At 37.1% G+C, this 12,531-nt stretch overlaps 1 protein-coding gene across 1 annotated transcript in view; it reads right to left on the reverse strand.

The window, feature by feature from the left end:
* Positions 1–12,531, reverse strand: part of NVL (nuclear VCP like) — a 43,413-nt gene that overhangs the window by 22,590 nt on the left and 8,292 nt on the right. Inside the window, exons 10-17 of the mRNA XM_080408731.1 lie at positions 11,102–11,203; positions 9,039–9,156; positions 8,438–8,582; positions 6,348–6,612; positions 3,809–4,027; positions 3,102–3,206; positions 2,253–2,315; positions 743–862 (exon numbers count right to left, since the gene is read on the reverse strand). Coding sequence (XP_080264857.1) covers positions 743–862; positions 2,253–2,315; positions 3,102–3,206; positions 3,809–4,027; positions 6,348–6,612; positions 8,438–8,582; positions 9,039–9,156; positions 11,102–11,203 — 1,137 coding nt within the window. The remainder of the gene's footprint in view (positions 1–742; positions 863–2,252; positions 2,316–3,101; positions 3,207–3,808; positions 4,028–6,347; positions 6,613–8,437; positions 8,583–9,038; positions 9,157–11,101; positions 11,204–12,531) is intronic.

A 12,531-nucleotide genomic window follows, 5' to 3' on the forward strand; every position in this document is an offset into this window, starting at 1 on the left:
CTGGAACTACAATGGTCCTTCTGTTAAAGTCAGTGATGGCAGTATCTGGACAGTACTGTACTCAACTTGTCTGTTAAAAAGGCATCTTTTCTTTCAGCCATCAACATACATGTACCAGTACAGTATCACAAAGCAGATACTTCCTCTGCATAAAAACCAGAGCAGCTTTCCCTTCAACACACTAACAATTTGCGCTAATACTGCCCCCCAAAAGTAGAACTTAATCCTAGGTATAGGTAGTTCCTGTTCAAAAACAAGAACAACAAAAATCAAGACAGAGTAGAAAGAAAACTTCACAGGTGGAACAGCTTTGAAGTCCAATGCATTCCACTTACGGGTCCTGCTTCAAATACTTTCATAACCCAGGTCACACTGTTCAAATAAATACATACTTCAGGCAAGCATTACACTTGTATACAGGTGTCAGTATTTGGCCATAAATTAAGCATAATATCAAATTGCACTTTATCTTTTCCTATGGCTTCACACAGCCAAGTTGGTAGTTGGTGGATAATGCACATTCTCTGTATATTTTTTCTATATATGCATTCTAAAAAAAAAAAAAGTATTAAGCTTTACAAAATTTGACCAATATGTTTTTCCTCAAATATGAGAAAGCCTATCAGACAGTTTTTCTTGGGAGGTACTGAACATAGTACCTTTCAGGTACTTCTATTGCTAGCACAATTCTGCAAAATCTGCCACTGAAATTATTTATGGAAATATTTTAAGACAGACTCACTTCACGGTCAGACCTCCTAGGGCACAAAGCATCAACTTCATCAAAAAATATAACACAAGGAGCTGAATTCCTGGCACGCTGGAATACCTGACGTACAGCACGTTCACTTTCACCAACATACTAAAACAAACGACAAATCACAGTGAAATAATGTAAGACATGAAGAATTTGCTTGGAAAAAAAGTAAAAATCACAGTTTCAAACACTGTTTGAGGTGCTTTGCAAGGGAGAACTGCAATCTGCTAACTAGTTCACTTCTGGTAACAGTCTGTTATCTGTTTCCTTACTGATCAAGATTTACAAGACAACAAGTAGTTGTCATTAGCTCACTTTTGACAGTCTGCAGTACATTCAGTGTTTAATATTAATTCTTACTTTCTGGGGAGTAAATCTAACTTGCCGTCATTCCACTGATGAGAATTAACGAATACAATCTCCGTTAAGGACCCTGTTGTTCTTCAGCTGTTCATAAATTAACCCAGTGAGCAATCTGAACACAATGAACATCTGAAGTTCATGTAGTAGCTGCCTGAAGACAGGGGGGTTGGCAGTAGGGAACGGAAAAGTAAACCAGAATTTCACTTTGAATGGTGAATTGTGGGGGCAGGGGTTGCCAAGTTGTGAATACCAACACTTCATTTTTTCCAAACAAACATGTTTTGATATAATTTATGTCTTAAAACTGTCTTTGAATCCCAGCCAGACATTTTTCTTTTTACTCCACAAGGAAGTAGGGCACCTCATTAACTTAAAGAGTTATATTTCCTGCCCATATCAGTACTTGAAGTACACATTAAAAAATGTTTAGGAAAAGAATAATCAAATCCAGTATTTTGGTTTTAGCTTCTACTTTATTGATAAACAGGTAACTGCCATGGTCTTCCAAGACGTGAGCTGCAGCTGCCTGGCTCACTTCAACACATTCTCTTAACTCTAAAAGTTATATCACAACAGTACTAAGTTCAAAGCTTCAAAAACTCAGACTACAGCACTTTTACCTGTTAACATTTAAAATATATAAAAATCACTGATTAACTAAAAAAGGAAAACAGAACACATTGCTTTCCAAGGTTTCAAACTTCCATTAAGAAGCTAAAATGATTGGCAAAACACATTTCTGAACTTTAAAATTGAAAATTTTACTTTGCTTAGTGAAAGCTGCTGATTTGCAGCTACTGATCACAAATTCTTCTCGCTGCAGATTTGGATTTTTGGGTTTTTTTCCTGTTCTACATAAAAGCAATGACCCATGTAGCTGCTCATTTAGAAATCCCACTTCAGTCAAGAAGGCTCCATCTGCCAGGTAATTTTAAACCAAGATACAGACTTAAAAATACCCAGATAGTTTTCCTTTTCACATGAAAAACTTCACTGCTGAACACTTTAAGCAGAGATATTGAGGCAACTTCAGTTGCACCAGTATCAGTTGCATAATTACCAGGAATTTTGATTGCCCCATGCTTTGGACAAGAATTCCATAAATAACAAAAGCACAATGCTTACTGCATACCATATTTAGCAGTTCAGGACCCTTCACAGATATGAAGTTCAGTCCAGACTCATTTGCCACGGCCTATCAAAAAGGCAAAGACAGATGTATATATAAAACACATTTTTCATCTTTTTTTTGGCTCCATCTATGGCACGTTAAACAAACTTAAGGTAAGGAACATAGTTATCAACTGTTTTTAAAATACAGAAAACAGTACACAAAGTATAATTATATGCAATTAAGAGTGGGAGGGGGCGGGAAAATTAAAAAGGTGTTCTTTTTAATGAGGCACTGCTCCAGATTCACACCCCGCCCTCCTCCCCCATATTAGCTGAAGAATTCTCCATAATTAGTGGGAGTTAAAGAGATATTCAAGTACATAAGAGCATTCAAAGACAAAGATGAGTGACAATCTGGAAACTTGCATGATTATGTGCATTTGTATGGGACATGAGAACTGAAATGCTTGAGGAGAAGGAAGACAAAAATATTATTAGTAAAATATAATAAATAAAAATACATAAATATAATAGAGAGGAGTAGACTACTTCCAAATATATAATTTACACTAAAATATTCCATAGAAGTGATTATCTAATATATTTTCTTCCCATCTTTGCTATTTTCTACTTAATCAACTTCATTCTTTCAAGTCTGGCAGTAATCCCCTCTCAGTTCACACAAAATTGTAACTGTAACAAGAAAATTAAGCAATTTTAGCACAGAGGCCCAAATTTAACTTTCTGATGAGAAGCGGTGCAAAAACCCAACTTCTGGCAGTATCATCCAGACTCAGTCACTCCTACCAAAACATCCACTTCAAGAAGATTCTTCAGTATTATTAAACATGTTTAGAAAATGTATTACCTTAGCTAACAGTGTTTTGCCACACCCAGGAGGCCCTGCAAGCAGGACACCAGCTGGAGTAGTCAGGCCCAGAGCTTTAAACTGCTCTGGGTTTCGCACAGGTGCCTATAAAAGAAATTGTCGTAGTTATCTGTCACAAAAAGCTAAAATGAAATTTTTCATTTCAGTTACAGCTGGACGAAAACAGCAGGTTCTTTATTCCAATTCTTTATAGCCAAAAAGAATAAATAGTCAGTCGGCATCTTATTATCTTGCACTACTAAGTACCCCAAAATGGGAGAAGTATCATTATTCACCCAAGTTCTCATCCTAAGGTGTTAGTGCCGAGTGCCCCTCTGACTGGCAGTAAGGCTGCTAACCTTCCAGTCTCCAATTCTTTGTGTGGCAGTTGCCTAACTATTGGTTACAGAACTTTTAGAATACCTAACATTCAGCCATTACAAATAATCTGAAAACTGAAAGTGTGAATACAATGAATGAAATATTAAATACATGCACCAGACTTGTAACAAAGCTGAAAACAAATTATAGAAGTCTAACTATTTTAAATGAAGAGGTTGCAAAATCCCGAGTTTCTAGCACGTTAGAAGTCATGGGCAGCATATTATACCTTAAATAAATATTAAAAACCAAACAAGCATAGTTTTATTTCTGCCATAGAGGGAAGTGCAAAAAAAATATCTTTGAAAGTAAAAGTCAAGACATACCAATATTGCCATAGTCAGCTCCTCCCGAACATCCTCCAGGGCTCCGATATCTGCCCATGTCACATCAGGAATTGTGACAAAGCCTTCTCTCTTGGCAGAGGGTTGCACTGACGACAGTGCAACAATAAAATCATTCATCTCAATGCAGAGCTTCTGCAGCTGCTCCTCAGGCAAAGGGTCTTGCTTCTTCAGCAAATCCAAAAGTCTCTGCAATTCATCCTTAGGGTACATGGAAAGGGAGAGCAAAAGATTATACACTGGATTACATTGTAGGAACCATTTTTTAAAGGGCTTTTTCACAGCAATACTTTCTTCAACTGTAATATTAATTACCATAAAACAAATCATTACGTACAATACACATAAAATATGTAAAATAACATTAAAAATTAACATTAATGGTAAAATTGTTCCAGGAAAGCACTATGCGCATTTAACACTTGTGAAAGCACCAAGCTGACATACTACGGTCTTGATTTAGAAACTACAGAAACAGAGCTAGCAGCTAGCACAAGTATTGTGTTCAAATTCTTCCTACTGCTTCTTCCACACTGATTACAAGAAAGTTCTTTCCATGCTGAAGTTTACAGAATACCTATTAATTATATGCATTGGTTCTGTTTAATAAGAAACTGCTCTCAAGAGAAATTGAACAATCCTGCTGAACAGCACAATTTCAACAATTTGTGCAATATTCAATTACATATAAACCTCAAACTCTTAACACACACTTTAAGATTATACACTTTATGTAACATAACCTGATTTCAAGTCACCAATTCATTTCCTCGGGCTGATTAGACCCAGTTTTGTAACCAGGCCCTGACAAAGTTCAGGCAAACAGAGCAGAGACACAGGGCAACGCTTTTCAACACTGTCCCATCTTGCAGATCACAGCGCTCCAGGCAGGTACCTTCCAACCTCCCCAATCAACTCCTGACTGGGGGAACTATCTGAGAAAATACTTGATCAGAGAACTTTATGCCTTCACAACATAAATACATCCCAGTTCTAATACAGAAAGGCAGTATCAAAGCAAATTGATACTGCACTACAAGTAAAACTATATCAGGATTTTCATTTTAAAAAAAATAGAGGGAAGAAAAAAAAAAACATTTGTAAAAACTCACGTTAAGCTTTCACATTTTTCCTACTGCAGTATATGGGAAAAGTATCACTTCCTATTTGTTGCAACTATGATAGCTCTACAACTGCCCACAAAGAAACAGAAGTGTTTGTAGTGCCTGATAATCCTTTTAAGCCCTCCCTCCTCTTCTTAACAGAACCATTAAGAGAAACTCTGAAATAGCCAGGACCACTGGGTTTGTTTACTTGAATTGTGTAAATGATTCTTAAAGGCTTTGTATGTTTATAATATAACGGTTTTCATGACAATACCCTGTATTAGACTATGTCAACCTCCTGCCAGCTATCAAAATATGGCTCTGTTAGGATTAGACTTCCTCATTCTCAATAACCCCTTTGATCAGGGTGATGTTGATAAAAGCGGCAACTACCTGCCCCTCCCCGAGTTCTTTTGGCTGCATCAGGCCCCAGGAAACACTGGGAGGTATGCAGTATGATTATTACTCCAATACAAAGTCTTACTACAGCTTTTTACGCTGGATTTTGTTAATTACAGTAAAAGTTTTCTTCTGACAGTCCTTCTAAAACTGGAAGCTGAGTACAACATGGATTTAAAACCACTTTGTTTTACTTCTCCAAACAAATCTTTAGCGAGCCTATAGGTAATGAAGGCACATACACACTCCGAATTTTGAGAAGCAGGGCCAAGAATTTCTACATAACATGCTCTAATTCACTGACCACAGCACGTTACTTGGGCCACGGAGCAATTCTGGCACTGGAAATGCTGGTTTCTACAACAGAGTTCCAGCTGTACTGCACATAAACACATCCTTTCTCTGCAGCCCAAGTGACATTGCTAACCCAACTTTTCTACTGGATATATACCTCTTCCTCAAACTTGCTACAGGTACTAGACAGCACAAGTGATTTACCCCAAGTAATCACATAGCTGGAGGGAAAATGTGGATTGCATAAATACTTTTAGACTTTGGCTAACTGTAAGCATACCAGGCCCAGGAAGAGCTCCAGGCATCATAATAGATATTTCATTGAGGGCACAGCAAACAGCTTGGTAAAAACTCAATGCAATAATGCAATATCAAGTCTGATATTCTTAAAATTCTCTTACGGTCAATACACTTTTGAAGAAGATACAGCCACTATTTTAATCTCTGATCTGCCAGAGAAAGACCACAACACAAACAAGAATGACAAAAAACCCAAGAAAAAAAACCCCAGACCTTGTATAAAATATTAACATGATTTTTAGAAGATGTGGATTTTGGGAGCTGCTTACTCAGACGCATTATATGTATCATTAGGAGTTAAGCTTCTGGCTTAATTTAATATTAAGTTGGCCATCGAAAGGATTTATGAGCAATGACTTTCGCAACTGTAAAACGGCTCAATTCTTAAGATCTCAGAGGCACATGCTTCAGGGAACAAATACCTTAGGAAGAAGTTCTAGTTGTCTGGTTTCCTCTTCCACCAGGATGTCTATTCCCACACCTTCTTCAGCTGTGTTTCCTCCAGCGTGTATGAGTTTTCTCTTGCGCTTCTCAGATTTTATCAGGACCCTGTTCACTGTGCACATAGCTGCCTCGCGACAAAGTGCCATCAGATCAGCACCCACGTAACCCGGAGTCAGCCGTGCTAAATGATGAAATTCAAAGGACTCTGGGAGCTTAAGTTTTCGACACAAAGTCTTAAGAATTCTAATCAAGTAGGGAGGAAAAGAACAATAAAATAAAGATGAAGCTGTGGCTTTTTTCATTTTCACAAGAAAAACAAAAGATCACATAAGATCATTAACGTACTTTCTAGTTCCAATGAAAACTAGTTTAAATTATTTCCAGATCAAGTGATGTAACTACAGAAGAGTTATGAAAACAATGAGTTATTAACTACTAAAAACTCTGAAATTATAATACATTCATCTGTTTGCCTTCTCCACCAACAAATTCCATCATCTTTATTACCAGTATTAGCTTGGTTCTCAAGAATTTTTCAACCTGTCTGATAACAGCTGTAGCTAATCCGCTGATTTAAAGTGTAAAAAGTTAAGAACTGTAAACGGCTCATTCCAAACTTGTGTCCTACATATATTATCGCCCTTCATGTGCTTCATATACGTACAACAAAACACCTTAAGTAAAGCAAGGTCTCCAGGTACACCTCCTCATCTACTCCACCCCGCTAAAGTTGTACAACCACAACTAACAGTTCATGTCTTCAGCAAGACTGATTTACTACGTAATAAAACAACACGCTATTAGGACTACTGTTTCTACATGACCCTTCTATTAAAAAGGACACATCACCAGCGCCAAAAAAGAGGAGGCGGCAGGGGGGAATAATTTAAAAAAGAAAATAAAATCAACAGTCCCTGTAAGCCTACACCTCCAGGAACACAAACAACTGTACAGAACAGCAATATGAACAAATGTGACTACACTCTAACTTGTGAACAATCTCTATACACTACGATGGCTTTCCCTTTCACAACTCCTATCTTTTGAGGACAGTGCTATTTCTGGGAATATCCTATTTTTTACATGAACCTAAGAAGTATCACAGAATGAGAACTCTCACCAGTCAACTCTATAGTTCTACCTTGCATCATTTCCCACAGCCAAGAGGAACATAATTACTACAGGGCTGTAGGTCTAGAGGAGGAAGGAAGTTTAAAAAAAAAAAAAAAAAAAAAAAAAAAAAAAAAAAAAAAAGCAAAGCGGGGGCATGGCCAGAAGAGGGGTCGGGGAAAAGGGCAGAATAATGGCAAGTAGTGCTGACAACACAAAGCGAGCAATACTGCAAGCAGAATAGTTCGCTTTTTCAATCTAGAAATAAGATCAGTTGAGCCAGAATGAACTTATCCTTTAACCTTTCTTTCCTTCCTGTAACAAGATAAGCCACAGCTGTTTTCACAATTCCCTTCCTGTGTTTTCTGCTGTTGTGGAAATGAGTAGCAGTTCCTCTTTAATTAAAAAAAGCAAAAACATTTTTTTTTTATTCTAGCCCGATCTTTGGACTAAAAAGGGCCAGTTACACAAAACAGGATGACCACAGCTCAGCTTAATGCCTGGACTGGTGTATTTCCACAAGGAATGGAATGGAAGAATCTAGGCCTGTTGCTTAAGCTATGTGCTTGAGAGGACTAACAAACAGGCTGCACTTAATTTATGTTCCTAATTTAATAGCCACATAGGGAGCACCAAAGACAGAATGTTAAGTTCCTGAAAAACAGGAAAAAAATATATTTAATTCCACCATCCATACTGCTCAGTCACTCATTAACATAATGCTAAAAGCAGATCTGCACACAAGAAAGGAAACCACTCCAAAGGCAGACACTGCTACAAAGACAGAGAGTAGATGCACACTAAATGTTTTCTGCACTTTTCAGTGCTCATCCATAGGTGTGTACAGGCACAAATAGGACTAAACACAGTGAAGTACTTTTCCTTAATTTGTATGTTAAGTTGCACATTATTTCCTTATTTATTAATCAAACAGAAGCTTGAACTTTAGAACACCTACTTTTCTCTTGCTGCTTCATCTGGGATCCCTAGACAAATTTCTCGATCAAATCTCCCAGCTCGCCTCAGTGCAGGGTCCAGTGAGTCAGGTCTGTTAGTTGCCCCGATAACAAGGACCTGGGTAGTGGCAGCCACATTATTCAAGTCTAAAGGAAGGAAGGAAGGGAGTTAGTATTCATACTCACCGCCTCAACTTTGTTCTGGTATCTATGGGACTGTCTCTGCAGCACACGATAATAGAGCAGCAGAGAAACTAACCAACAGTCATACTAAACTGCTGTTCATTCTCATCTCTATTATGTAGAATTTGCATTTTGCACAATCAAGCAAAAATAAGCATTTCAGATTATGTTTGACAAGTTCTCCTGTCATCTTTTATACAACATACAGGCTTATACACAGCTGTCCAGACCACTATGAAAATAACGTAGTAACATCCCCTCACATTTATTAGAATCTTCCCACTGCCCCCAGGTAAACTGTGCCAAAGTATGAAAAATTATTACCACTATATCCACTAAAGTAACCACTACTGAAGGAAAACAAACAGTGAGCCTGATAATTAGGAAGTTTAGCTTAGTACAGATGTTCCTGAAACTGACCATCCATACAAGTTAGGAACTGAGCAACAATTCTCCGCTCCATGTCCTTCGATGCAACTTCTCTTTTTGGGGTGATTGCATCAATTTCGTCAATGAAAAGGACACATGGTGCACTGGACTAGGAACAAGAAATATTAATAATTACAAAATTATACTGACAGAGTGTATTATGAGAGAGAAAGAAATTTTTCAGATTTTCTGTTATATAATTATCACTGTAAGTCTGCTGCACAATCAACCTGACCTGAACAATTCTGTTGTTCTTACTATCTGGAGAGCCACCAGACGATGAAACTGTGCTAAGCCGAGGCTATGATATAATTAAGGCATGAGATTCAAAATGTCTCTATGTATTGACAAAAATTTAAAGGTACCTCTATGTTGCATTATGTTTTCCACAAATATTTTACTGTGACTGCCTAGTTGCTTAAGTCCAAAAAAAAAAACAAACCCAAAAAACCCCAACCCAAACACACAAGAAATGTCTGGCTTGGGTTTTTTGGGGTTTTTTTTTGTTTGGTTGGTTGTTTTTTTTTTTTTGGTGACATTAGAGCTGTGGAATTTCAAGAGCTAGTATTACTGACACACATAATGAAACAAAAGGAGCAGTAAGTGGTCACGAAAAATGATCTGCCAACTTCAAGATTACTACAGAGCCTGACCATGTTCAAAGAGAAAAAACGAGCAATGAGCAACTCCTGCAACTGATCTGAAATTGTGTACCTCAGTTCATAAAAAGCAAATACTAATACAGAATAAAAATTACTGTAACTAATAGAATAGTTTAGTGACATAAAATTATTAATGTTCTCAAAAAGCACTGGCAGTGCAAAGGAATACTTCTGGAAAACACTAGAATAATCTTCAAAAAAGGTCCCATATTAAAAAAAATAAACGCTATTTTAAAACCCATGCACTGTGTTATCAGGTAGCAACTGCGCCATCTAGTGGTCGTTCACTTTTCTACTATCTGACAGGGAAAAAATGCAACTATCAAGGTTCTACAGCACATGCATAATGTGGAGCTACGTCTTTTTTTTTTCCTGCACAAAAATTAGTACAAAAGCTACTTAAGTGAATGTGAGGGACTATACGAAAGGCAACAGATCTTATTTTTAAATATCTTTTATGCAATACATTTAATTCCTTCAAAAACAACTTTTGTAGCAACCTCCTTTCAATCACTACACATACAAAAGATACACAGTTTCTACAGACTCTGTGCGACCACCTGTTTAATTTTATTCTAAAAAACATCTTAACAAGGCTTTCTAAAAATTCAAATGTAGCATGAACTGGAAACATAATAATTTAACAGCTTCACAATCAACCTTATTGCCCTGTTTAGCATTCTTTTTTACAGCAACATACTCTAAACACCTATATGCAGTTGTGGGGGTGAGTAGAAAATAAGTTGGAAAACCAGATCATTCTCAGCAGTCAGGAACAGAAAACTATCCTCATGGAATAAAACATTAGTCACACACCAAAGAAAAAAAAAATCTACATTTGTTAAATTAAAGTTATATCAACCTGTCTGGTTCTCTTTGCTTCTCACTAAGTCTGGAAGTTGCACTACAGCAGGACTTCAACTGTAACTTGACTACTGCTCTTAGAAAAGTTGTCTCAAATTTCTTACTTTACACCTAAACCCCCAAAGTCTTAAGTATCTCACACAGACTCAAACTTCACGCCATACAAGAACAGCAAAGAAACCTTGTAACAAAAAAATCAGAGTGAACTGCTCTTACAACTTTTTTATTTTTATATATCGAGCCAAGCAGCTCCACACGGGTAAATAATTTATGTTGCTCTCTTTACATGGATAAGATGAACTATCTTTTGTCAAGATTTCAGAAGAGTAATCCTTGTGCTCTGTGACAGCACAACACTTAGTACAATGGAATTCTGGTCACAGAAGGGAAGACACTGCGGCTTGTGTGCAGCAGTATAAAGATTCACTCACTAATATTCACTCAAATTCAAACCACAGCAACAAAGTATGAATTTTTACAAAGAAAAGGACAAATAATTCACAGTGTTATTTCCAATGGGAGTCTCACCACAGCCTGCTCAAACAACTCTCTCAGTTTCTGCTCAGATTCCCCTGATACTCCAGACACCATCTCTGTTGCTGCCACTTTCAGCATTGGGAGCTCAAGTTCCTGAGAGACAGAAAGAACATTGTATGATACATCCAGAGGTTAGAAATGTTAGCTGTCCTAGAAGGCAAGTTTTATCAATATGAATCTTCTACACTCAAAGATGATATAATCAAGACTAAATGTAAAGAGCTTTTAAAAAAAGATGACTAGCAACTTCAAATTTAAAATCAGTCTGAGCCATTTGGCCAAGTGAACAAACAGAAATGGATACACAAAAAACCTGAACAGGTTTCCCTAATTCAGTTAAAAAGCAACTGTACTGCCAAATAGCTTTGCTCCTTGGTCCCCAATCCAATCCCCCACAACGCATAGATGTCAGTTCATGCTTCTGCTCCCTCCTTGTGAAAATTGCTTATTGCCACCTGTAACAAAACATTGCTTAGAAGCGTGGAAGAGATCCCCACCAGGTTTGGTTCCTTTAGTCTTGCTCTAGAAACATCTGAGCAGAACTGTACAATAAGATACTTGCAAAGCTCACGCTCAAGGTTTTCTGCTATTAAAAATAAATCAATAAAATCGTAACTTCGATAGACTGTAGCACAGGTAGTTGCAGACTACTTCAAGCTCTCTGAACTACATATTAAAAAAAATAATCCTAATTTATACAATTCAAGGCCACCAGAAGAAAGACTACCTGGGGCTCTGAGGAGGTAATTTGCCTTAAATAGCACTATTGAAAAATCTCTTCTTTAAGAAAAAATACTTAAGAAGTAGTCATTAAATTGATCTCAAGCCTGAAAATTTTTCACTTGTGTCATGTTTATTGTGTCATGTATTTAGTAGCCTTCCAGGATACAAATACCCACTGAAGTGTTAAATATCACAGATTCATTCAATGGGTACCTTTTTACAGTAAGGCATAAAGAAAGAAAAAAAACCCAAATTGTTTTAATTAAAACATTTGAAACAATGTCAGAAAAGTCTAACCAACGTTTTAGGAATCAGTATTTTCTTTCAAAGATAAAATATGCACTACATGTTCATAATTTACACGTATCTACATTTAAGGTTATAATCTGTGATGGTTAAGGAAAAACCGTATTAAAGAAAAATGTCCATCGTTATTATCACTGAATAGTCCTGAATAGCCTCTAGATGTCTATCCAAAACAGACACGTAGCAGCACAGCAGCCTCACCACGCACCAAACTATCAACACCAATAGTGACACACATCCTCTGAAATCATTAGTTTGACACAGGCAAGGCAATATCCAGTTTTCAGATTCAGAAATCACTGTTTAATGGACATCACTCAACAGGATCAATGTAATCCCTCAAAAGATGGTAAGGTTGAGTCCAGGCTTACAATAAAACACTATGGTAAATT

Source organism: Falco punctatus (assembly GCF_963210335.1).
Source record: "Falco punctatus genome assembly, chromosome: 12".
NCBI lineage: Eukaryota > Metazoa > Chordata > Aves > Falconiformes > Falconidae > Falco > Falco punctatus.